Below are 27,267 nucleotides of genomic sequence, written 5' to 3'. Positions count from 1 at the left end.
AAAAAAAAAAAGGGAAAACCTTTCCCATCAGAGAAAGAGGGAGATCTCTTTGGAAACATGGAGCTGCTGTGCTGCGAGGTGGATCCCATGAGGAGAGCTCTGCCTGACCCGAACTTGCTCTACGATGACCGCGTTTTGCACAACTTACTAACCATAGAGGAAAGGTATCTGCCCCAATGCTCCTACTTCAAGTGCGTCCAGAAGGACATCCAGCCCTTCATGAGGAGGATGGTGGCCACTTGGATGCTGGAGGTTCGTACACCCCGGCCCCTCGGAGCGGGGGGAGGCAGAGCGGCCGCGAGCAGCACCCCAGCCCCTCTCCCCCTGCAGCCCCTCGCTCTTCTGATCACCGGGTGGCTTCTCCTTGTCGATCCCCTCTCCTCCTTGTTCCCCTCCGGAGCTCAGCCGGTGCGGGAAGGGGCGCGGGGGACACCGACAGCCCACGGGGGAAGTCGCCCCTTCCGGGGGGCTCCAGGAGCGGGGTGCAGGAGGGGAGGAAGCGCGGCGTGGTGGTGGGGGTGGGTGGGGGGGGAAGAGTTGGAAAAGTCATTTGCAGTTAAAAGCAAAGAAAATCCACCTCCGGGAGCGCTTGTGATTGAGGCATTCCTGGGAAAAAGGAGCAGCACGCGGGGCAGGGCGAGGGTCGGGGGGTGCCCCGTGTTCTGCCCGGCGAGGGTTCCGTGCCCACGTATGCAGTGGGGAGGACGTGCCTTCTTCTCGCCATGTTGCGCTGCATGCGGACTCTGCTCGCAGGCGCCGAGCCCGGCTGCCCCCGCTGCTTCCCGGGGGGCTCGGGAGCGGCCCCCGCCCCCACGGAACGGGACCCCCGGTGTGTCGGGGCCGTGGGGCGGGTGCCGAACCCCCCGTTCGCCCCGAGGCTTCAGCCGCAGCGGCAGCGGGCCCGGAGCCCCGCAGAGTCGCCTGCCTTGCGCTGGCCCCCACCAGCCATCCTTTGCCCCTTCGGATCTCCTTTGGGGAGGACCTTTCCCGAGCCAAACTCCGTGGGTTGGAAAGCCCAGACACCCCGCTTGGTTTTCATGTGCGATTTGTGCTTTTTCTCCGCGGCTCCGATTTTTTGTAAATTTTTAAAACATTTTTGCTGCTCGCTGCCTGCTAAAAGGATCCAGGCGGCTCGGGCTCTCTCCACCCCACCTCGCCCTCGCTATGTCTCCCGTCCTTCCCCCACAGCGCGGGATTGGGGGCGCAGGGCTGGGGGACACTCGGCGGGGGAATTTTTACAATTGTCGGAAACGATAGGGGATCGTCCCGGGATGCCACCAGCCCCAAAACCGGGACCGCCGGGGAAGTTTTGATATTTTTTATCGATTTTTTGAAAATATGACGAAATAAAAAAGAAAAATTGGGTCGCAAAGAAAAAAAAAAAGTCTGAGGCTGCTCGCTTGCTGCTGGATGGGGCTTTTCGGCTCTCCCACACAGTGTCTTGAATTCATTTCTTACTGAATGAACTAAAGGAATGTGAAAGCCGATTGACAGCCTTCCCAGCCTCTCCACAGATCTCCCCCTCCCCCAAAATTTAGCTCCCCGGGAAACAAAAATAGGAGGAAAAGGAAGGGAACTAGTGGTCTGTTTGGTGGGTTCACTCATTTATTTATTTTTTTCCTTCTTGTTTCTTTCTCGCTTCCCACCCTCATTTTTCCCCGCGACTGCTCCATCGTTCCCTCCCCACTCTCCTCACTTGCAGGTCTGCGAAGAGCAGAAGTGCGAAGAAGAAGTTTTCCCTCTGGCCATGAATTACTTGGACAGATTCTTAGCTGTGGTGCCCACTCGGAAGTGCCATCTGCAGCTGCTGGGGGCGGTGTGCATGTTCCTGGCCTCCAAGCTGAAAGAGACAATCCCCCTCACAGCCGAGAAGCTGTGCATATACACGGACAATTCCATCAAACCCCAAGAGCTGCTGGTAAGCAGCCCCATTTCTCCCTCCTCTCCGGCACAGCGCCTTTCTCTCGGCTGGCAGGGCACCCAGTGCTTCGCCACCCAGCCCCTGCCTTTTAGACAAACCCACGCTTCTCCCGTCTTTCTGGACGGCCAGAAAGTCTCTCGGGGGGACAACGCTGAGGGCGGGGGACGCCCGCGGGGACATCGCTGTCCTCCGAAGCCGCCTGGCAGTGCCGTGCGGCGCTCCGCCCGCCTGGTGCGCGGGCGCGGCGCTGCCGGGGTTGCGGGGCTGGCGGTGCCGGGGGTGGCCGTGTCCCGCCGCGTCCCGCCGTGTCCCCACGGGGGACCTCGCCGGGCGCACGTGCGCGGGCGGGCGGCGCGGCGGCGCCACCTGGCGGCAGACACGCGGCGGTGCGAGCCGGAGCCGGTGGGGGGCCCCGGGATGCTCGTCCGTGCCCGAGAGGCACCGGCACCGATGATGCTCGGGGAGTTCCACCTGAACTATAGGAGGAGCTTCTTCACTGTGCAGTGACCGAGCACTGAACAGATTGTCCAGAGAGGGCGTGGAGTCTCCCTCACTGGGGATATTCCAGAATTGTCTCTGGATACAATCTTGTGCCCTGTGCTGTGGGGTGGCCCTGCTGGAGCAGGGAGGTGGCACCTGGTGGTCCCTTCCAGCCTGACCCATCCTATGTGATATCAGTTAAATCACCTCGTGTCTGCTGCTTCTCGCAGTTCAGACACAGTGGAAGCAAATTGATAATTACTGAAGGAAATAAGTGATGTATACATCATGGTGTGGAGCACTGGACGTGCGCCTTGTTGGCATGGATGCTAGGTCAGAGAGATGGCCGTAGGCATCATCCGAGTTGTTGAAGAATTTTCCTATGAATCACTGGGAATTCCCCCTGGGGAGGGGCTGGGGTTGATAGCTCATGCTTCCTCAGACTGAAAGAGCCTTGCCCTCAAACCCTGCCTGGCTGTCAGGGCCAAGAGGTGTCCTGTTGAGTGGCACAGATGAGCAGGGGAAGTGCGTGGTCCCCATGTGCAAATATGCAGAGCAATGTCCCTACCTTCTTATGCCACGTGGATTTAAGCATGTGTTTAAAGTGCTTCCTTGTATTTGGTCCTCTGGGTTGACTGTTCTCTCTCAAAAGCTGTCACATCAGTAATTCTGGGAAGAGCAGGCCTTGGGTTCACATAATCACTGTTATGTTCCAACATTTTACAGGTTTTCTTGAGAAATTAAAAAATCCTGCCTGGTTTCTGTGGCCTTTTGCATATATGCGAGATTTTTTTCAGACCATGGAGGACTCTGTCATAATCCAGCAGGAATGTCCGTAGGAAAGTAACTTGCTGTTAAAGTGGGCATCTATTCAGGGAAACGACTGCAGAAATGGCATTGTGGGGTCCATGTTTATGGTTTCTCAGCAACGCTGGTTGACGTCTCCGCGGCTGCAAAATTAAAGGACTTTTTTTTTCTGTCTTGCCAGCTCTGTCAGCTCAGCTGGGGCTCCCCACCACGCTGGGCTCCATCAGGCATCATCAGGACTCGGGAATCAGTGCGTGGAATTTAATTAATAGCTAATAGTTGATGGATGAGACAAATGTGAGCTGGAGGCCTGAGCTTTGCTCACTCTGTGGGGCACTGAAAGGTGTTCAGAACTTGGTTTAAATGTTGAAACATGCAGGTCATGCACCCCATGGCTGGATCTGGGGATTGGGTGCTGTTTGCACATGGAATCCCATTTCAGGGAATGGCCAGTAGTTACACACACGCCCAAGCTTTCCTTTGATTGCAGTGGGAGTTTTGGGCGCGCAAAGAGTCTGGGAATGGCTCCTAGATGATTTACTGGCAGATAATTTACACAGGCTACTTCTTGGCTGTGTTGTGTGTGTTTCCTTTCTGCAGAGCCTCTCTTGGAGTAGTTTAAGCACCATCAGATTTATCTGCTGGACCTTTGGAATACGGTTTTGGGAGGGAATGCCATCAAGCCAACTTCCCCAGTTTTGAAAAAAGGAATGTATATCTAGGTTATTTTTGTGCATAGCTGTCCCTAGGGCTTTAAATGGCTATAAAGTAAGGACTATAGCCATTTAAAAGAAGTTACTAGGAAAGGACCACAGTGACCTTGGCAATATCTAATTGCAGGCGAAACATTCTGGGTGGGCATTCAGCACTGGATACAAAAAGATACAAAAAAAAAAAAAAAAAAGGTAAAACCTTGGCAGGAGCCGCCAGGTCTCATTATTTTCAGTAGAGCCTGACATTTCTGGTGTTCAAAAAAAAAGAAAAGAATATAAAGTCAACAACTTCAAAGCAGTAGAGGCGCATGGAAAAAAGGGTTTGAGCAAAACAATTTTAGCAGTGATAAAGTTATAATAAGAAATAAGGAGAGTCTTTTCGCAGGCTTTCTTATGATTTTCTTCTCTTGTGCTCTCCCTGTCCACCCTCTGCAGGAATGGGAGCTGGTGGTGCTGGGAAAGTTGAAGTGGAACCTCGCAGCCGTCACCCCACACGATTTCATTGAACACATCCTAAGGAAGGTGCCTCTCCCTAAAGACAAGTTGCTTTTGATCCGGAAGCATGCACAAACCTTCATCGCCCTTTGTGCCACAGGTAGGCTCAGCTGCTCTGGCTGCCGCTGCTGCTCCTAATGTGGTTGGAAGGGCAGATTTGCTCCTGGTGGTGCTTCATCCCCTCCATCCTTACGTGATGTGGGAAGAGGAGATAAATCACATGGGACTGTTTGCAAAGGGTGCTGTGAATCAAGCCCCAAAACTGTGCATTGGGCAAAATTCTTGTAGTAGTGACCTGTAGTGCAGCTGATGTGTGTGGTGCTTTTGCAGTGAAGTCTTGTAAGGATGCATTAGACCATCCTGGGTTTTATTTTGCCCATTCACTACTTCTTTTAGAGGGCCACAGATCATTTGTAAGGACAGCTCCAAATACAGAAGCTTTTATGGCACATTAGCCCAAAATATATTTGAGCTAATGCATTGCATGAATGTGTTCATAAACTTTTCATTAATCTGGACTCTGCCCAGGTAGAAGGTAAAATTGTGTATTTTAGCATTTATGTGATACTACCACATCCCTGAAGTGCAAGGAATGACAGTTTAAAATGTAATTACTTTTTTAAAAAAAAAATAAAATTGGATTATTTCCTAGCTTCACCCCAAGAAAGCAGTGAAACTACCCTGTTCTATAGGGAACCATTTCACTCCCTTTTTGTCACACGGCTGAACACAGTTTCTGAAGATTTCTCCGAGAATAATTGCCTCTGTGGAAGAGACGCTTTTTAATTTTTACCTGCCTGCAAAACACTGGTTTTTGTTTATGTTATTTTGTTGTTCGGGTTTTTCTTCCCTCAATTACTTTTACAAAATTAGTGTACTCTGAATTTTCATCTGAAGGGTTAATGGTAAGACTAATTTTTAGAAGCTAGATCTGGACTAGACAAACAGCATGCAGTGTTTTCCAGAGTCATTATCAAGTAGTGGATGGCTCTGTTTGAATTCAGCAGTTTGACATACCTAGTCCTTTGTGATAGGAACTGTTCTGCCTGTGTGTTTGCAGAGGGGGAGGGAAGATGGCATGCAACTTTTGGGTTTGAATGCCTACTTCTTGTATATAAGATGTAGGACTGCTTTTACAATGTTGGTCAATTTTTCAGTTGATGTGTTTTAGAGATTTATACACAGGCTATGTTAGGGTAATTGACTTTTTGGTTGCCATGATGCGCAGACCTTCCCTTCTTTCCCCACTGCTGCATGATCCTTTTCATGCAACATGGACCATGGAACTCAATAGAAATACTGCTCAAATACTGCAGGATCACTCTTGGTGATTTCTTTGCCTTCTCCCCTTACTTAGGATGCATTCTTATGTTCTGCCTTGTGTGATATGAAAAAGATGTTCTTTCCTATAGACATTTCCCCGGATCTTCACACCGTCAGCCATCAAAATCCAGTACAGCTCCATGTTGCCTTCCAAACAAGACAGTCTTCCCACTCTTTTGTTGCTTTCACTTCCTCCAATAGTGTTTTGGTTTGTTTTCTTTTTTATCCAGCACATCATTTTCTTGAGAGCCCTAGAAATTCATTATGATTTAACATCTCAAATTCTGGTCCATAATCCTTTGCCCTTAAAGTTTTCCATATATATAAACCATCGCAAGACTGTGGTCCATGAAAGAGTCTCCAAAATCCATGGCTTCTTTCCACTTCATGGATTCTTTGGTGGTTAGCTCCATGATGTAGAAGTCATTTTACTGAGATCCAGGGCAGTGGCCCTTTTCCAGCCCTCAGCCTAGACATGCAGTTCCTTCATGTGTGTCCCCCATGTGATCTGCCTCTCATGTTAGATGTCTCCAATGCATGAAATGAGGTCCTTTGTGTAGAGTTTAAAGAGGCAATAATTCAAGGGTTTCTTCGCTTGAAAGTGAAAGACATAATAGCTGAGTACAGAGCTTCCCAAAAGTGAGGGCACCGTAGTGCTGGCTGGAGATTTTCTTCTCATGCCATTGTCCACAGACCACTGTGTAGTTTTGAGGAGGACCCACAACACTTCTTCATTTCGAAAGCAGAGGTCTTACCCAGGCACTCAGTACCACATTCCCACATTACCTGTGAACTGCTACTTCAATTTCCATTGTGGAAATGTTGTTCTTACTACAGAATTTCCCTTTCACTGCCACTCTTTGAAGAAAAACCCCTTCTCATCAGACTTCCTTCCAGATCCAGTTGTCATTTCCTTTTCTTGTCCTGTTTGTTTCAGAGCTTTATTCAGCTGCTCTATTTCTTCTTTCTCTTTTTCCCTTAGAGTTGCTACTCTGCCAGCCCGGGTTAAGCCTGGTGTTTCATTTCCCCATTTGCCTTCTTTCAGCAATAGGACCTCCTTTGACATGTGGCTCCCTCTTCCCTTGCTCCCCATGTGTGTTTTTATCCTGGGTTTGACTTTTCACTCTTCCCAAATCTAACCTGGCTGCCTGGCTGATAGCTCTGGTCTGGAGCACAGCAGTGAATCTCATTCTATTTCCTGATTCACCTCAGCACAGCTTTCTCTGCTTTCAAGTACTTTTCTTCTTTAAAGTATCATGCTGAATCTGGCATATTTTGAACTTTTCTCCCCTAGCCTTAGTTCTTCTTCACCAACTGCTCCATTTAATTTCCCAGCAAAAACATTTTACCAGAAGTTCCCAGATGTTTGCTGCCTGTACAGGGCTGACTTTGATCTCAGTCCTGCAGCACTTAGTGTCAGCAAATGAAGAGGGAAGCAGCCATGAGCAGTTACTGAGTGTTGTGCTGGATGTGTAAAATCACTGTGATACTCATCCCTGTTCTCCTTTCCATCTGAACATTCCCCAAAAGGAGGTGATACTCTGTCTTCTGCCTATTCCTTTCAGTCATACTTGGTCACTTTGGCACTCTGTTTCTCTGCCTTTATTTTGAGCCCAGTTCCTGAAACAAGCTGCATGGATACAAACCCACGGCCTCTCCCCAGTCCTTGCAATGATTAATGATTCACATGAGCATGACTGGAACTGGAATGTTTCCCTCTTTGCCCTTGGTCCCATCGGAACATACGGCTGCTGCGCAAGACAGAAGCTTGTATGTCCTCCTGAATAAAGAGTTTTCTCTTTCATTGCTCTGCACTCGCAAAATTTTCAAGAGTCTCCCTCTCCATTGGGAGGGCATGGAAGTGGCATTTTCCTCCAGCTGCCTTGCTCACTGTACAGTAGGAGTGCATAGATGGACACTATGCACTGGCATGGCCTGATCTGTCACCATGTCATTATTTTCTCATCCCACTGGTGCAAGCCAAAATCTCCTTCAGAATGCTTTTGGATTTTCAAGGCACCAAGGGGATGCATTTGGGACCTTTAAGTGGTGCTTACGGCTTCTCTCTTATGAGGAGAGACTGAGGGAGCTGGGCTTGTTTAGTCTGGAGAAGAGAAGACTGAGAGAAGATCTCAAGAATGCATATAAATATCTCCAAGGGTTGTTAGAGGATGGTGCCAGGCTCTTTTCAGTGATGCTCAGTGACATGATAAGGAGCAATGGCCATGAAGTGAAACAAAAGAAGTTCCACCTCTGTGTGAGGAAAAATTTCTGTACATTGAGTGTGGCAGAGCACTGTAACAGCTGCCCAGGGAGGGCCTGGAGTCTCCCTCTCTGGAGAAATTCCAAACCCACCTGGACATGCTCCTGTGTTACCTGCTCCAGGGCACCCTGCCTGGGCAGGGGTGTGGACTGGGTGATCTCCAGAGGTCTCTTCCAGCCCTAATGGTTCTGGGATTCTTCAGTATGGGATGTTCAGCTGTGAGCCCAATGGAGATCATCCTTGTTTTGCTCGCTGGGATTGTTTTGTTTTTCCACCCTGCCCACACCTCCATCTCTTTACTGCTCTGCGCCCTTTGTTCCTCTGTCTCTTTGCACAGCACTGTACAGCTTGGAAATGTTCTCTCAGGGGTTGGCCATTCGCCTGTGCTGAGCTGCAAACCAGGGAATCACTGCTGGAAGGAGTGGGCGAGAGCAGTGGTTACAGAGGTGTGTGCAGAGCCTGCCACGCTGCTGCTGGAAAGAAAACTGTGCATTATTTCCTTACACTTGGGTGTGCTCATTGTTTCTTCTTGCAGCCTGTTCAGAGTCTCAGATGCACAACTGCTTTCTTGTGTTACACTCTCCTCTCAGAGCCTGTACATACCACAGTTTTGGTGCAGGATACCCCTTTTTATGTAAAAGCCTGTAAGGGAATGGTTTTTGAGGAGGGGTGGCCTGTGCATGACAGGCATTCAGAAAGAGAAGCTGTAATGGAGATGCTCATCTCTGTGGAGAGCTTCACAGGATTTTAGTTGAGTGGCAAGCAAAACTTGGAAGCAGAAGCCTTTGCAGACTTGCAGAGATAGAAGGCAGCTGGTGTAAAACCCTGGACTCAGTCCTTTGCATGGTCTTTTCTATGCCTCAGCTGAGTCCTGTGGCAGGTGGGATGTGCCCATGGTGGATCCATGAGCATCTCGGGCCTTGGGGCCTGTGTCAGCACAGAGGCCGAGAAAGAGCAGCAAAATGTCAGCTTTAAGTCAGCTTTATACAGTGTGCCAAACCTCTGCCCACTGTTTCTGGGACATTAATCATCTACACTTGAAAGCTGAGAAGGCTTTTTTTAACTTCTGGGCCAAATCCTGTATCCTTCCTCAGGCAGAGGTTCTGGGGATGTCAATGGGAGTGTTGTCTGAGTGAAGACTGCAAGATGAGGTCTGCAGCCCTGGTAGTGGCCTACAGGGTGACCACACAGAATGAGGCCTGTTTGCTTCTCAGCATTCCTGCTGGGAAATTCTACTCTGCATCCCCTTTTCATCTGGTATAGGTTACTGGAACCTGCAAAGTATGATACAAGTTTTATCTGGGACCTGTTCTTTGCAGAGGGGAAGAATGAAGCATGTAGAGGCTTCATTATATAAATGTCTTAAGAAATAAAATATATGTTGCTAAGTGGCAGTGTTAGCAGGAACTTCTTGCATAGCAGAAGGAAGAATAATTTGTACTAATTTATTGCTAGGCAAAAGAAGGCTCTTGCTTGTCCAGCTCATATCAATATATTGAGCTTTGCAGCCAATGGAGCCACAAGAACCAAGGAAGTGCCATCATCAAGTAGTCAGGCCCTTGGGAATGTTTTGTGACCAGTCAAGTCTGGCAAGAGGAGGTGGAAAGAAATAGAGAAAGAGAGCATGTGCTGATACAAGCTGGCATCACTCCAGAGCTGTCGCCAGAGGAGTTGCCTTCCTTTCTACTAGCTGCACTTCTGACATTTCGGTGGTTTAGGCACTAACATCATCCTAATCCTTAGTTAGAAAGGTGTAAAATAAGTGCAAATAAAAACCAGTGCAAACAGTTGCTCAGAAACAGTATTTGCCATCAACTAATGAGCATATTGTTATGAGTGCTCCTCTACTTTGCATATGTTGTTCAGCATGTTTCCCTGTCTACATCTCTTGGATAGTGTGATGAAGCATTAACATTTAGGATACTTCAGACCCATTTTTGTATAAAGGCCAGATGCTGTTTGCAATTAGATGTCTGCCCTCCCACCTACTGAAAGGATGGAAATACTTCTGCATCCTGGTTTATTTGAAAGTTTTGTGTTTGCTTTGAAGGGCTGAAGAGTCATGTGGTTTTGCCTTTAAGAGCAGAAATAGTTAATGTGAGGAAAATTTGCAATGTCTTGGAGAAATACAAGAGGAAGAGAAAAAAATGACCACTATGACCACTGAAGATACAACCAAATGTATTAGAAAAAAAAAAAAATAGTACCACACTGCCCCTGGAATTGCATTTGGATGAAAGCAGACAAGAATTAAATTCACTACTTCCATTGTTTATCCTAGACTTTTCTTTTAAACTTAGTTGGTTAAATATAGATCCATGCTTGTCTTCATAGTACAGGCATTGGCTGGGAGAAGTCCAAGGCTAGCTGTGACCATTATCTACATAATTTTAATGTATCAATACCTGCTTTTCTGATGGGGGTAACATACCATTTTTCCTCCTTTTTCCCCCCCCACTATGGGAAGAATGACCTTCCTTACAACAGTAGTTTCCAACTCTGTAAATAAATATCTATCAAATTACAGAGATGAAAACTGGCTGCTGAAAAAAAGCCCAACCAGCAGCAGATCAGTAAAACAGGTCATTTTAAGTAGGTAGAGTTCCCCCACCTGACTTTGACACACTGAGCATGTTCAGCCTGGGTATTTGTCAATGTTCTTGTCCTTCCAACGGTTTTATTTGTTGGCTGCAAGTTAAGGCTTCCCCTTGCAGGACCTCTCTGGGTTCCTTCCTCCAGTTCCCTTCTGCTTTGGACTGTCAGCCTTGCATTTTTCCTGGCTTGAAGGCAGTGAAGACCACTGGATTGGGAGAGAGCCAGCAAAGCAGCTCAGCTGCGGTGCTCGCAGCCCTGGAACCTCGGCGTGGATTACGTGTGCTCCACTGGCAGAAAAACCTCCTTGTGCCCTGGCTGTGTCAGCTCCAGGCTGAAAGTGGGGGACAGGTTCAGGGTACCCTGAATTTGCTTGGTGACTCTGGCTGGCTGGTCCACGTACTCTGGCTGTGTTTCAAAGGGTGCCGTTTCTTGCACTGCCTTTTTTTTATTTCCAGCGCTGAAGTCAATGGGGTTGTGTAGGGCTGGTCACTTGTTTTTGAGGTCGTTTGGGAAATAGGCTATATTAAAATGGGGATGGTTTCTTGTGTATATTGCCTGGGAATAGAAGGTAAAACAAGTTTTGCTTTCTAACAAACCAGTGTCTTCCCTTGAGTGTTCATGTGCTCAGATTCTCATAGACACTGCTTCTCTAACTTATAATGAGACTCTTTTGTACTTTTCCCATGGAATGGCATAATCACAGCATCAATTAGGTTGGAAAATACCTCTGAGATCATCAAGCCCAACTATAAACCTATAAATCACAACAAGGTTAGAGTCAGAGCCATGCTTTAGATGCAGGCTCTGGGAGTGTGTTAACCAAGTTTGCACACAGAAGGATTTAGCCCATAGCCTTGCTTCAGATGTCCAGGGAGAAGTGCTATTTATAAAATTCCAAGTGTCCAGTAAGAAGTGCTTTCTATAAAATTTCCCCTGTAGTTTGGGTTTCATCATCTCCTACAAGAATTTGCAGGAAATGCATATGTTTCAGCTCACATTTTTAGGTTCTCGCTCTGTGCCCCCCACCTTTATTTATTTATTTATTTATTTAAAATTTCATTTCATTTCATTTTATTATTTTTCTTCAATCTCAGGGCAAATTTTTGACCTAATTTGGAGGGGGGACAGTTTTACCTGAGTGAAAACTGAGTGTGGATGGCAAGGCTTGTTTCGTTGTCATGGTAGAAGCAGAGATAGAGGTTTATAATTGAAAATAACATGTAAAAAGCTTGTTTTGAATTTCTCAATGGAATCTAAGAGTCTGGGGGGGCAGTTCTGCATCCCCTCAGATACAGTACTTAATATTTATGCTTTCATTGCACCTTGACAAACATTTCACATAGTTATTGCTTTGCTTGAATATGGAAATATGTTAATTATGGCCTTTATTGCGCTGCCTGCTCTTTTCCTCAGCCTTTTCTATTCAACCCTCTAGGTGGCCCAGCACAATGTGGCTTCTTTTCTTTCAATGAGCTCTTTCCACACTAATAGGGTCCAGGGTGATGTGGAGAACCATGTGCACAAAATTGGTGCACCACCCCCCATTCCTTTGTGGGCATGTCAGGTTAAATTCATATCAGCAGGAGGGTCACTGCCATGATTTTCAATAGCTCAAGATGAGGTGATGACTTCAGACAATGGTGCCACACTCTCCAGTTGGAGACACTTGCCTCACCAGTTGCAGTAGTTAATTAATATGCTAAAAATAGAAGCCAGTGATACAAATCGCTGCCTGTTGTACAACAAAGACTGGGCATGTGTAGCTTTGATAGCCAAGTTTATGGTGCTTGTTATGGAGGGAAGTTAGTTTAGAGCTAGAGGCAATGTAAGACTTTCTGGATGCTGAGCTTTAGTCACTCTGGGCCTCTGGCCATTCGCTCGCTATCTCATTTGCATTATGAATGACATTAAGGGAGCTAACAAGGTTATTGGGCATAGAAATGTTCGCATGTGACCCCACGTGGAAGCAGACCTACAGCAGTGCTAGTTGGCAGGGACACTGTGCCTCTTTATTCAGCTTCCTAGGAAGACAGTTTCTGGGAGTGGATCTAAAATCAGCCACGAGAACAGCGGCGCTCGGATAACGTGGAGGTCGTGATGCAAGGCCAGGAATTTCAGAGGGCAGGTGGAGCTGAGTCCTTTGCTCAGCCCATTCTGCCTGCACATGGCACCTCCCTGCACCATCTTTTTACTGCATCCTGCCTGAAACTCAGGACAAGGAGGGGAAAATGATGGAAAATCAATTGCTGATCATAGTTCTCATGCATAAATAAGGGACGGTCTGGTATGTCCAAGATCAAACATGGAAGTTGCTTCCCAGCTTAGGGATATGGTTATAGCTTACATGCGTTTGTATAAATCTGTGTGAGCTAAACATGAAAATGGTTTTGATCATAGAATCATTAAGCTTGGAAAAGATCTTTAAGATCATGGGCTCCAACCCTAACCCAGCACTGCCATGTTCATGACTAAACCATGGCTCCAAGTGCCACATCTGCATGATTTTTGAACATTTCCAGGGATGGTGACTCCACCACTTCCTTGGGCAGCTGGTCCAATGCCTGATCACCCTGAATAAATTTTTCCTAATATCCAATCTAAACCTCTTCTGGCACAACTTGAAGCTGCTTCATCTTGTCCTGTCCTTGGTTCCCTGGGAGCAGAGCCTGCCCCCCGCCTGGCTGCACCCTCCTGTCAGGGAGGTGTGGAGAGCAATAAGGTCCCCCCTGAGCCTCCTTTTTCCCCAGGTTCAACAGCCCCAGCTCCCTCAGCCGCTCCTCATCAGACTGGTGCTCCAGCCCCTTGCCCAGCTCCGTTCCCTCCTCTGGACATGCTCCAGCCCCTCCGTGTCCATCTTGCAGTGCCGGGCCCAGAACTGGACACGGCACTTGGGCTGAGGCCTCCCCAGTGCCCACGGCAGGGGACAGTCACTGCCCTGGTCCTGCTGGCCACACCATTGCTGACCTGGCCAGCAGCCTTTGACCTTCTTGCCCACCTGGCCATGCACTGTGCCCCAGCAGGGCTGGGCCCTTTCCTGCTGGGCTCTTCCCAGCCACTCTTTCCCAGCCTGGAGCTGCTGGGGGTTGTGACCCAGGGGCAGGACCCGGCACTTGGCCTTGTTGAACCTCATTCCTTTGGTCTCAGCCCATTTATCCAGCCTGTCCAGATCCCTCTGCAGAGCCTTCCTGTCCTCAAGCAAGTCAACACTCCTGCACAACTTGGTGTCACCTGAGAACTGACTGAAGGTGCTCTCGATCTTCTCATCCAGGTCATTTATCAAAGAGGACTGGCCCCAACCCTGAGCCCTGGGGGACACCACTGGTGACTGGCAGAAAGTGCAATCCTGGAAGTGTAATTCCAATTTCCTCACCATGTGCTGAGATCAGCATACTCAGGGCTGTGTCCTGCACTGAGCATTTAGGAGTCAAGTTTCTCCTGTTGTCTCACTCGTTAGTGGGGGGCAATATAATTTAATTTCCAAGAATCCTATGTACAGTGGGTTCTTACTATTACCACAGTGCATAAATTACTATTTTTATAATAATGGCAGTCCATATTCCTTACTTCAGCCAGTGGGAATTTGTCCTTCAAAAATGTCTGTCAGAATGCAATGTCTGGTAGGAAGCAGCATGGAGTGCTGGGCTTGCAGGTGGGAACCTCCTGGTGGCTTTGTGAGACAGAGAAATCCATGTCGGGGTTTCGAACTCCTCCTTTATTCTCCCCACCTCTGACATCCCCCGTTCTGGTCCATCTGGGTGAATGTTATGTCCCAAGTGTCATTCTTACTGGACTGTTTCAATCCCAGGGGTGTATCCCAGCCTGGAGAAGAACATGCTGTCTCCACAACTATTGAAGTATGTGCCAGCTGAGAGTTTGGGAGGTTGAGAACAGCTCTTCATGTGTCTAAAACCTCAGTGGTTACACAGACATCATTAGGGTTACAGAACAGAGTGGATTTGGGATCTGCAGCAGGGCAGTTTTCTGTAATCTGTTTCTATTGATGGAATGTATTGCTTGTAATTTATTTCTTATTATATATTACTTTGGTTTACTCTTACTTCTACTCCCTCAGCTGAAAACTGGTAGAGAAAGGTTTGCTTATACTGAAAATTGGTAGAGAAAGGTTTGTTAAAGAGTTATTGTTGAACCAAAGAACTTGAAAATTAAGTTTAATTTTAGGAATATATCAAGATGTGGAAGATCTGGTATTTAGCAAGATAAACTAGTGCTGATAAACCAGTGTCTGTGTCAGTATCATAAACCATAAAATTGCCTTATAAAAATCACAGGATTTTATTTTAATTTCTCTTCTGATTTGACAGATGTGTGAGAGGAAGTGTATTTTCAGCTTGTGTATTAAGAAGTTTATTAGTAGCAATGACAAATGCGATCTTTGTTCTTTGATTTCATAGCTATGGGGTGTAAGTGTTCTCACTTCCTAATTGCTAAGGTAGTAGAGATGAACTGTTAATTAAAATCTCTTTCCTGGACAGGTCTTTAAATGCTCGAATTAATTAACTCTTTAAAAATTGACGTGACTAAAAATCTCATTTTGGCTCTTTGTGATACTTTATTCCAGTTAGTTTTCTGGTTATACAGAGAGGTCTAATGTGACCAAGACCCAAATTTCTGACATAAATTACAGAAAGCCTCCTTCTTCTCTTTCCTTTTCTTTAAAACTAAGGAAAGACTATTAAAAATTGTCCAGGTTTACTTTATGCATCAGTGATAATAAAAGACTGAACCGCATTTCCATTTTAATTTGCAGGTCTGTTCCCCCTCCTTTGACTGCTTGTGATGAGCAGTGTGACTAATGAGCTCCATGGGACCAAAAAGAGTGGCACTTTTCCCTTTCTTCTACTTCCCTGGGTTTTATTCTTGGGTGTGGTTTTTTTTATGTTGCTTGCCTCTGATGTTTTGCAGCTTTTCTGGTCTGGGCTTGGACTAATTCCCAGATCTGTTCTTGCAGATTTTAACTTTGCCATGTACCCACCATCAATGATAGCAACTGGAAGTGTGGGAGCAGCCATCTGTGGCCTTCAGCTCGATGACGGGGACAGCCTCACGGACCTCCTGGCCAAGATCACAAACACAGATGTGGTGAGTGTCCCACATTCCTCTTCTCCTTTCACTTCCCAGGGGGTACTGGAGAACTGAGCCCGATCCTGAAGGCTGAGTGGAGCAAAGGTTTGGGGGGGTGCTTCTGTAGGGAGTGAGTTGCAGGTGTGGACTCAGCACTTTGGTTTGAGTCTCCAAAGCTCTTTGATTTCCTGGAATTCAGATTTTATTCAGGCTTGGTGGGGAGAGCCTGCTTTGCCTGTCCAGGCTGGTGGTCCAGAGGCTGAGCCTCCTCAGGAGCCCTGGGTGATAGGGTGAGCAGGCAGCATTCCCTGGGGCATAAGGCAAACCAGGAGTTGTGCTGCTGTTGGTCCTGTGCTTGCAATCATGAAACTGCTCTTCTGGTCCTCCTTCAGGTATCACCTAAAAACCTTAGCTTGGGGGAAGTGAATAATGAGCTAACTTCGAGGCAGGATGTGAGACAGGCACAACTCAAGGTGTCCTTAACATGTGCTAATTTATTTGTTTTGATTCACAAAGTAAATATGTGGCATTATTATATGTGGGATAGTACTGCCAAATGAATATTTGGGTTTGTGATTTGATTAAAAAGGAGTAATTAGTCCAGGTTACTTAAAAGGGGAGAATTTTGATATTTCTTTTTTTTTCTTACAATCAAATTGATCCTGATTTTCAAATGTAATTCTGAGGTTTCTCATTTATTTTAAATTGAATTAGATTTGCACAGAAAAAGGAATATTTCCAATTCAGAGTGCTTGAAGTCTAAACCATGGAATCACAGAACGGCCTGGGTTGGAAGGAACCTTAAAAGGTCATCTCATTCCAACCCCCCTACCACAGGCAGGGACACCTTCCACTATCCCAGCTTGCTCAGAGCCCCATCCAGCCTGGCCTTGGACACTGCCAGGGATGAGGCAGCCACAGCTTCTTTGGGCAGCCTTTGCCAGAGCCTCAGCACCCTTACAGGGGAGAATTTCTTCCTAATACCCAATCTAAATCTGCTCCCTGTCAGTGTGAAGCCATTGCTCCTTGTCCTGTCACTCCGTGCCCTTGTCAAGAGTCTCTCTCTTTCCTGTGGGTTCCCTTCAGGCACTGCAAGGCCACAGTGAGGTCACCCCCAAAGCCTTCTCCTCTCCAGGCTGAGCAATCCCAGTTCCCTCATCCTTTCCTCCCAGCAGAGCTGCTCCATCCCTCTGCTCCCCTTTGTCCCTCTGGGAGCAGGGACACCTTCTGTCCTGAGAGAATTGTGTGTAAGCCCTATAAAGGCCTTTTGCTGCATCTTGCAGTTTGGAAAGATTTTATCTACTGTGCTTTTCCAATCAGATTGTTTAAGTGTGAAAGAAAGTACCTACAAAACATTTTAGTACTTCTTAAGTGGTTAGAAGATGGGGTTTTAATTTTGTAATGAAAATGCCTTCACACCTTTTCTTTTAAATTTAGGAGGATTTTTTTTTTTTTTTTTTTTTTGTTAAATGTGTGCTTTTTACCATCCTGGTGAAAATCTTCCCAGATCTAACTGAACCTATATTCCTTCAGAAGAAAAAGTTAATACTCTTCCCAAATAACAAAGAACTCCTAACATTTTACTGTTCCCATCTCCTCTCCAAAAGTCTGTCAGCATTGGGTAGAGACCAGCTTTCTTCTCTTTGCTCCTGGTCTCAGTCCACAGCAGCACAGACTATAGAGGAGGGTCTCACTCATCCCCCAAATGAGAACAAACTCATCACAAAAGGAGCTTCTGGGTAATTTAATTGCTAATAATTATAAGCCTTTGGAGAAATTAGAGGTGCTGTTATTTTTTTCAAGGTGTCTTCCTTTGTGAGGCAGAGGTAGCCTTAACTCCCTGCCAACTTTGAAGCCTCAGCCTAACCAAAGGTTACCAAAATTTTTGAGTTTGGGCAAAATACTGTGTTTTTCAGTAGCCTGCTGTTTAAATTTGGAAGAAATATTTTGCTAGGTATTTTCTCTGTGAGTTTTGCATTGGAAAAATAAAAAAGAGTCCAAGACTGGAAACTTACATCCCACATGATAAAGCTTGAGAGAGAGAGAAGCAACTGAAAATGGGGTCTCAGAGAAGCATTGGGCAGGCTTAGCAATAGGTAGTAATACCAGCCTCATGTGTAAAATGTATTGTTGGAAAAAACCTACTGTCTGGATTGTGTAAGAGTTGGCCCAAGGCTGTGTTAATAAAGAGTAAAGACTATTGTAATACATTTTACACTGGGACTTAATTAAAGTTGAATGAAGAGCTTCAGTTCTCTCACTTCCGAATTTCTAATGCCTGAGAGCTGTTCCTGCAGTGGCACAATTAATTCATTGTCACTGTGTGAATGATTTTGTTTTCCAGTGGGGGCTTAGGGAGGAGGGAGAAATGAGAGTTCCTGGTCCATAGGAGAAAAATGGGGAAGTCACAGAAATTAACAGTTCTGCAGAGGAAAACCTTGTGGCTCCCTGTGCCTCGTGGTAGCCCACAGGAACCATCAGGCAGCTGGGGAAGAGTCCTTCCCAGCCAGACAGTGCCAGGGCTTCTGCTTCATTTTTGTTTTGGAGTGTGTGATTGCTTAGCATGGAAACAGATGATAGGACTTTGCCACTGGCTTTTCAAAAAATGTCACTGTCTGAGGTGAAGCATGAAAAATCTCAGCTTCAAAGCTGCGAGCAGATGAAAAGGAAGAATGGTAATGAAACCCTGATGCAACTTAAGTGCAGTGAGCTTTTCTGAACTTTCACTGTTTTAGAATGATAATTTAAGGGTGCAGTTTATTTGCTGGGAAATAGCAGCATTAACCAGGAGGCTGAAATCAGTGGTTTTATTTTAGATTTATATTAGTGTAACTGAGACTGGAGTTTGGCATTTACAGTTAAAATGAATGTTTTTAATGGATTTTTCATTAAGAATTAGACCAAAAATACATTATTAATAAACAGCATGTAATTCAGAGTCCAGCTGTTGGGTAGGCAGACAACCAGCACGAGTGTTTCTTTACAAAACACGTTAGTGTTGGATATCCTTGTATGAATCCAGAGCAGTGCCCTAGACTTGAGATGGGGCTGTCCAAGGCATCCTGGACTATTATTTTAGGGATAATGGTTACTGGTGGTAAATAGCTGCCCTGGGTTGTTTGGTGAGGGTTGAATCACAGGCAAGAGTGTGACAACAGTGCCAAGCAAACCCTGGTTTCATTACTCCTTCCACCAACCGAAATAAATGGCAGGGAGCTGCTCTTGGAGAAGCTCAGCAGGGTAGTGAAAGTAGTTCTGCGTGGTGCATCTGAGCTGCCTTCTCTGATAGCTACTGTCCCTAAGAGCCACTAAGAGCTAATCCCACACAACTGAGGGAGAAGATTCTCTGTTCTTGTGAGGCTCCACCTGGAATACTGCATGCAGTCCCGGTGCCCCCAACAGAAGGACGGTTGGAGCAAGTTCAGAGTAGGCTGCAGAAGTGATAAAGGGAACTGGAGCAGCTCCCCTGTGGAGACAGGACAGGAGAGTTGGGGCTGTTCAGCTTGGAAAAGAGAAAGTTGTGTGGAGATCTCAGAGCACCTTGTAGCATCTGAATAGGCTACAGGAGAGCTGGAGAGGGACTTCTCATCAGGAACTGTAGTAACAGGACAAGGGGGAATGGCTTTAAATGGAAAGGGAGTAGGTTTAGATAGGATATTAGGAAGAAATCAGGAATTTGAATTAGAATTAGAATTAGAATTAGAATTAGAATTAGAATTAGAATTAGAATTAGAATTAGAATTAGAATTATTAGAGAGGTTGTTGAGACTCTGGCACAGGTTACCCAGAGAAACTGTGTCCTACGCATCCTTGGAAGTGTTCAAAGCCAGGTTGGATGAGACTGAGCAACCTGGTCTAGAGCAAAGTGTCCCTGCTCGTGGCAGGGGGGTGAGACAAGATCACCTTTAAGATCCATTTAAACCCAAACCGTTCTGTGTCTCTGGTTCTGACTTCACACAGCTCTGAAGGATGGGGATTGCATGTTCCAGTCTGTTCTCCTGCCAGGGGCTGGGAACATTTCCTTTGTGGTTACTTGCAGAGGAGAGGCTAGTGAGCGAAGAGTTAACAGACCTACTGGCAGGAAGTCTCAGAGCTCCCTGTGCATCTCTTGGTGGGTCATTGCAAAGGAAAAATAAACAACTCAGGAAGTCAGGAATTCCCATAGCATCCCAGACCAGCACTCCAGTTCAAGCAGTATCCTGTCCCTGGTGGAGCCAGATGCTTTGGAGGAGGATACGAGCATCCCTGCTGTGCACAATTACGGGATGTGAGGAAGGATAACTGAATGGGTAGGGCACATCTTAAGACCTTGCAATCAATATTCTGCTTTTCTTGAGACCTTTCTTGCATAAATCTCTTCCCTCACCTCCTGGAAGAGCAGCCATCCAGGTTGCATCTGGATGACACACGGAGTTGGTCTCCCAGCATCAGCAGCCAGGAAGAGGTTTTCAGGCAGAGCCAATGCCTGTATGTGGGCAGAAGTCATCTCTAAAAGTCTGTTCCCAAATGGTGACTGGTGTGTATTGAGTGGTTTGGAAAATCTAAAGCATATTTAAGGGTCCGAAGTAGAAAAAAATCAAGGAACCAAGCATTTTTTAAAGACTTGTCAAAACAGCTGGCTGTGAGCCCTTAAAAATGTGGAGTGGGGCTGTTTTGAAGACTGGATCCATAATAAATGGCATTTAAAATACCTCCACTTACATGTGCCACATATCAGTGCTGGGATGTTTTTGGTTTTTTTATTCCCATGATCAGAGACATCCTTTCATAAAGATCTGCAGATTTCTGCACAGAAATGGAAGTGAAGAACCACCATGCTCAAGAATTCAGAGCTGCAGTAAAAAAATCATGGAAATCTATCTTGAATGGATCGCATTTGAACATCGTCCCTAGAGCACATACACCATTTATCCCCTCCTTTGTAGTGTCTAGGGCCAGTGGTTTGGAAGCAAGAAGCAGAACTCGCTGTATCTTATCCTGCCTTATTTGTTGCAGACCGCATTTTGTATGCAAGGAAACAACAGGCAAAATAGCCTCCCAGAGAAAGGAAGAATGAGATAGTTTCCTAAGTTGTCTTTGCCTGAGTTGGCAGCTGCTCCGTTTCATTCAGCTTTTTGTTCCCCAGTGAGTGCTGTGCGTGTGTAGCAACAATGGGGTGATGCAGTGACACTGCAGGCTCATGGTGGAGTTCCGTTGGGTCCCTTGGCAGGCGCGGCTGTGGCCAACACACCGAGGGGAGCCAGGCCCCCGAGGAACAGCTCCCATGGATCAGCTGCTCCGGCAGGGAATCCTCGCTTGGCTCCTGCAGCTCTGTGTAATGTAAACAGGTTCTCCCAATTATTGAAAATCTCCCCTTTTCACAAAATGTTCAGAGGGTTTGTTACAACAGCATGAATTCCACACCTTTCCGCTTTCCACCTTTTCACATCTTCCAAGTATTACCTGGTAGAGATTGCCAGAAATCCCAAGTCACACTGAGCAACAAGTATCATGGTATCTGCCCCTGTATCGCCCTGCTGGTGTGTTGGCTTTACTCTCTCTTTTCCCAGTTCTGAAAACATTGTTCTCTCCTGTTTGCAATGAGAAATACCCACAGGAGCAACAGGAAACCAGCAAACTGAGTGGTGAAGCAAACAGTGGAACTGAATCTAGAAAGGACACTGTTGAAACTGCTGAAAAGACAAAAAAATTGCAGAGAAAAATACCCTGTATTTCAGATTCTTAATGTTAGTCACCTTATTTATTGCATTATTGCAATAGTGTGGGAACAGTAAGTGGAGAAGCTCTGGCATGAATTAGTTTTTTGCGGGTTTTTGGTTTTTGAATGAGATGTGCTTGTTAGTCCACATGAGGTGTCCTTTGGAGCAGCAAATTACTATTTTCTGTACTTCCAGCTGGAAAAAGAGAATTGACACTTACCTGTCATTGATGCTCTTTGTTGCAGTAGCAAAAATATGCATTCAGGAGGAGAAATAGTTCTGTTTTTTAACTGCATCCATTAGATGTGAGATCTCTGTAAATACAGTAAATGGATAAGATATTCCCACAGCAGCTTTCTCTTGCTTTGGACAAGGTCAGTGAGGTAAAGGCCAGTGCTCAGCACACAAAGGCTCCACTTTGGGAAGGAATCCCTGTTTATGTCAGCAATGAAGCATGTGCTTTGGAGAGGTCTGAATTGGGGCTTAAATGTGAACCAGTGGAGGAATCCAGCCAGCTTTTGTGTGTAGGAGTACAGATGACATGTTCCACACTGGAATTTATGTAAATCCCAGCTCTTTAATCATGTCTGATTTCTGCTTTCTTAGATTATCCAAGCAATGTGTACATGTCCAATGAACGGTACTGTCATTTTGGGTATTTCCAGCATCCTTTCCATTTATCAAACCAGATCTTGCATCTAAAAGAAATCCTTTTCTAATTTCCCTTTTGCAATTAGTTTTAAGAAAGAGGAAGAGATTGGGGGCCTTAACACTTTTCTGTGAAGTAATTAATATATATGTGGAAAACTAACCGCCCTTTAACACAAGAATACCAGGAGGCTTTTTTAGTATTCACAGCTTTGGGATTTTGGGCAGTGCAAAGCAAGATCCTGTTGGTTGAGTTGAGTTGGGTTGGGTTGAGTGGGAGGCTTTCCCTCATAGCTTGCCAATGAACCATAAATGCCAGTTTTAAACTGGAAGCTGGTGGCCAGTGTAGGACATACATATACCACAGAAAAAGTTAAAGAAAGTGAATTATGTATCATATTCTGCAGGATCTTCCCTAGGGCTTATGCTTTTTTTCAAGATAGTCATAAATGGAAATCGAAATCTTCAATGATTATTGACTTGAATAAGCAGCTCATGCCATAGAGCTACTGATTCCTCCTTCCAGTTATTTTCACTGCCAGCATTTCCATTATAGCCATGAGGCTGCCCCTCATCAGACACAGGAGAGCTTTTCTTTTCCTTCAAATGCTTTTCAAATGTGTTAGTAAAATCACCTAGGGATGAAAGAGTTTCATTATGAAAAAAAAAAAAAAAGAAACCCCAAAGTTAATTGCCTTTTTAGTTCTGTACATGCTGAAGTATAAATAAAACTATGGAATGGAAAGTACCAGAACTATTTTAATCATTAAAACTACTAGACCATATAGAAGAATGGGGAAGTTGATCCATGTGACACACACTTAAAACAGTTTTTTATAAAAACAACAAAGGCAAACCCTGCAGTATTCTGAAGGAATGGCCTAGTCCTTGTATTGCAAAATTTGGGGTCATACTGCAGTGCATTATAGTGCTCTTTCAAGGAAGATTTCTTGAAAATAATGCAATTCATGGTTTTTTTCTTTCATATGTTCTTAGAAATTAACTCTCTGTTATCAGAATAATCTAGAACTTGCAAAATGAAAGTCCACCAGTAAAATATGTACACATGCAGCAAATTCCCATGAAACTTGGAGGAGTTAAAAATACTGTGTATTGGGAAGGCCAGGCTGTTTGTCCTGATGGGTTTTTAGTAGTTTTTTGTATCATGTCCCTTAACTTTGGATGGACAGAAGGTTTCAGTGATGTTGTCATCTATACAATAAAGCCACTTACCTTATCACACTGTGACAAGCTGGGCTGATAAGATGCTCTAAATTAGGGTTTTTTTCCTTTCACCTGAGAGATTTGACATCCAAGGAGCTTTAGTATGTAAATAGCAACACTTTTTTGGAAAACTGTTTCATGCTGAATGCAGTACTGTAGGTTTCTTTGTTTTAAAGAAAACTGTAGGTTTCTTGGTTTTAAGCTCAAAAATTGTAGACCAGGGAAGTAATACACAGTGGCCTGTGGATTCCCATATGAATTAAAATCTAAGTGACAATTCCAGTTGGAGCCACTTTATAGATTTATGTACAAAATGAAGACACTAGAAATGACCCATTTCTTTATAGGGTTACTTGGAGATTTCAGCCTCTTCATATCTGAAATGAATCATCATGCTGCCCATCAGAAGTTTGAACAGTGATGGTGTAAATGACTATACATGAGGGTGTTCAGGAACAGAGAAAGCTGACTCCAAATGCTCAAGCCTCATGTTCCGCATGTTACCACCCTTCCTTCCCCAAGCCTGCCTGCAAGGAAATTGCCTCATTAAGCTTTTCAGACTGAAGCTGCTTTAAAAAAAATCTGGCTTGTTTTCAGAAGGACACAGTGCTTTGAAACTGTGCTTTAAAAGAATAGATTCTTATACCCAAAAAAAGCACATTAGGAGTGTTGTCTGTTACAAGAGTCTCCAAGCTGGTGCCCCCACACTTGAAAATGCCTTGACCCACACAGTGATTTGTTGTCATTGCCCTCTTACACACAGGTGAATGCTTACAATGGACCTATAGCCCTCCCTAGCTGATAATAGGGGATTTTCTTTATCCGAGGACAGGATTTTGCTGCCAGCAGCTGCTGGCTGGTAGCCAAGAAAAATGGGTGTTCATTACCCACCAGAGTTAATTGCACCCATCACGAACGTCAGCGTCGCCAGCGGAGCAGATCCTCTTCACTGGATGTGCTTTTCCCAGTCCAGCTGGGATGACAAATCAATCCTCCACATATGAATATTTCAAACTCTCCCCAATAACCAGGTACTGTGTAGAAAAAGGGGTGTGTTGGTCAGGCCCAGCTCCTCAGTGTTGCAGTCACATCCCATTGTGGGGGACAAGTGCCTGTGGAACCCTGTGGAGGTCAGTGCCTCGTTCTGTTCTTCAGCTCCCCTGCCTGACAGTGGGAATGTGATGCTCAGTCTCACCACCCCAGCCAGATGCTGTGGGGGCTCTGGTTAAAGCACTGTGCTGTGAAAATCCTCCTGCCAAACCCTGTGTTGCTCTATTTCATGAAGACTTCTGGAGAGACCCAGTTCTTAGGCAGGCTGAGGGCGCAGGAAATTTGCAGTATTAGTGCCTTTTCCAGAAGGAGTCCTCAGGGCTGCCTTTAGAAAATGCCATTTCTTGTAGTGCCATGCGTCCCTCTGCACAGTGTTAGATTGATATTCCTGGTGCCAGCACACTGAACATGGTTGGCATTGTGTTCATACAGTCACAGCTTGGGTTTTATTTTTAAGTTTCTTCTGTAACTCAGGGTTTGTCAAGGTTTTATCACAATTTTTTTTTCTGGTAAAATAACCACATTATTTGGTCTTCCAGTGTATTATCAAGAGTGTGGAACATCCTGTAAGTATTTTAATAGTGGCCTTCTTCATTGCTGTGTCTGAATCCTTCACATTTATTTTTGTATTTATATTTCATGTTTATTGGGGAACTCCCGATGGACACGCTCCCATATTTATGTTGCTATACTGTACCCTGCTGTTTCTCTGAATGTTTTGTAGGTTGTAATGTAGTGGTCTCTGGGAACTGGTTTTATGATTCAGAAAATGATGGGACATGGCACTCAGTGCTCTGGTTGTCAAGGTGGTGTTTGCTCAAAGGTTGGTATCGATGATCTCAGAAGTCTTTTCCAACTTAAGTGATTCTACAGTTCAGTAATGCAGCTGCATGTTTGGGGTGTGTGCATTTTCTCTTGTGTGAAGTTTCACTGATAAACTGACCTTTGTGCCTCTGCCTGGGGGACCCAAATGTGTGACAGATAAAACTCAGCCCCAGAGCACCATGCTTGTTCAGGTACCTCAAAACTTCTCCAATTGCCCAACAGTTTGCTTTGTATGATGTGCATCTGTCTGTGTGATCTTGGTACAGCACATGGAGGTTATTTCAGGATAAAATTGCAACTTTTTTTGTAGAGAAGACCAACTTAGGTGGCTGAACTCTGCATTGGAGAATGAAAAATTATTTCTCTGTAATACTTAGGTTCTTGCTCAAGAAGACCACATATATCACATAATCATAGAGTCATGGAATGGCTTGGGTTGGAAGCCCCGGAGCACCATGCTTGTTCAGGTATCAGCCTCCTGCCATGGGCAGGGACACCTTCCACTATCCCAGGTTGCTCAGAGTCCTATCCAGCCTGGCTTTGAACACTACCAGGGATGGAGCAGTCACAGCTTCTCTGGGCAACCTGTTGATCAAAGACCAGTAAAATACTAAGATTTAGAGCCTAATAAATACAACATAAACAGTGCTTAACCTAGGGAGTTTGTACACAGTGATTACCTCTCAGAATTCAAGGTTGATTCATGTCAGAGCAGGTACTCTCGGAAACACCTGACCAATGCTATTCCAACTTCTGCTAGCTCAGTAAGACAAAAATAACCACCTTTATCTTTACTAAATAGATAAATTTGCTTTCTTTTCTCTAGGACTGCCTTAAAGCTTGTCAGGAACAGATCGAGGCAGTGCTCGTGAACAGCCTGCAGCAAGTCCGGCAGCAGCAGCAGCAGAGCAACCCCTCCAAGACAGTGGATGAACTGGACCAGGCCAGCACTCCCACAGATGTGAGAGACATCAACCTGTGAGGACATGGGCACACAAAGTCACGCTTGCTCCCCCAGACCCTTTATTTTTGTTATTATTTTTAGAGTGATTTTTTTTTAATCTGCTCCCACATAGAACATATTTAAAGCTCTTTTAGGTATAAAGAAAAACAAAAAAAAAAGTACAAAAACTGAATAATGAAAAAAAAAAAGCGTTTGGTGCCTGTGATGTTCTACAGAAGGGAATCCCACAATATAGTTGGTAATTGCTATTTGATTATGTATCAGTGATATTAAATGCTTATGAAAGCATACAAAGTAGCTAGATCAATGTAAGCCTGCATTTGTGGGAACAAAGTAGAGTATACTTGTCTGTGTATTATGAACTAGTGCATACACCCCTTTTTTAGATATAAGAAAGGAATCGTGTGTGCGATTTTATGGCTTGACTAGATTGCAAAGCAATAGAATAAGGGGTTTAGGGCAAAGTGGGAAAAGATCCCTGAAGCAATTGAACCATTTTTGAATGCAGAAGAGATTTGCTGTTCTGTCACCTCTGTTATTAGTCAGAAGTGTTTGTTGGATCTCTGTATGTTAGTTTTGTTTACTCTTGCTGTCTGTGGTAGCTGCTACCTAAGAAAGAAGATGCTTTATTTTACCAGCCAGAAGAGCAGGTGTCTTTTGGGCTTTTTTTTAGTTGATTTATTTTTCTTTTTTTTTTTTTTTCCCAACTTCTCCTCTGCCCCTCTTGACTTTTTATCTACTTTTCCTTCTGAAATGGTTCATTCTAAATACAGCAGCATGTTTGGCATGAGGGCAATTCCTTTTACCCAGCCGTGGGCCGAGCCAAAGTTCCCAAGTGTTCACGGTCAGTGGGGGGAATGCACACATTAATCCCGACCTGTTGGCTGGGCAAACCACCTCCAACCTTTGGATTGCAAGATGTGGTGGATCATCTAGGAAAAGCATTATATTCCTTTACAGTGCTGATGTTTCATGTCCATGTTAATGTCTGGCAGCTTCTTAGCTTGGCCACAAAGACATTTAAATTATGCTCTGTCCATCTTCCCTTGTAATAGGCCCTCACTGTGTTAAAGAAGATGAGGTTTGGTTTGCTCCCTCGTCTTTCTTCCCCCCCACTCCCCCCACACACCTTTTCAGCATTTCATTAACTTTATTGATCCACAGTGAGCGTTTTTGTA

General features: G+C 45.3%; 1 protein-coding gene across 1 annotated transcript; it reads left to right on the top strand.

The window, feature by feature from the left end:
- Positions 1-29: 29 nt before the first annotated feature.
- On the top strand, positions 30-26,733 carry CCND2 (cyclin D2). The gene is made up of 5 exons (XM_021546058.3): positions 30-252; positions 1,703-1,918; positions 4,357-4,516; positions 15,567-15,697; positions 25,952-26,733. The coding sequence occupies exons 1-5, from the start codon at positions 58-60 to the stop codon at positions 26,105-26,107; spliced, it is 858 nt and encodes a 285-aa protein (XP_021401733.1). The 5' UTR covers positions 30-57; the 3' UTR covers positions 26,108-26,733.
- The last annotated feature ends 534 nt before the right edge of the window (positions 26,734-27,267 follow it).

The sequence above is a fragment of the Lonchura striata genome, chromosome 1A, assembly GCF_050655825.1.
Source record: "Lonchura striata isolate lonStrDom1 chromosome 1A, ASM5065582v1, whole genome shotgun sequence".
Taxonomy (NCBI): Eukaryota; Metazoa; Chordata; class Aves; order Passeriformes; family Estrildidae; genus Lonchura; species Lonchura striata.
The sequence above is the reverse complement of the archived record's forward strand: the minus strand, read 5'-3'. Positions and strand labels throughout refer to the sequence as shown.

Excerpts from the sequence above, each read along its gene's own strand:
- CCND2 (XM_021546058.3), top strand. The coding sequence starts at position 58 with ATGGAGCTGCTGTGCTGCGAGGTGGATCCCATGAGGAGAGCTCTGCCT. Across the intron at positions 4,517-15,566 it reads CATCGCCCTTTGTGCCACAG|ATTTTAACTTTGCCATGTAC; the intron begins GTAGGCTCAGCT and ends CTGTTCTTGCAG. Across the intron at positions 15,698-25,951 it reads AGATCACAAACACAGATGTG|GACTGCCTTAAAGCTTGTCA; the intron begins GTGAGTGTCCCA and ends TCTTTTCTCTAG.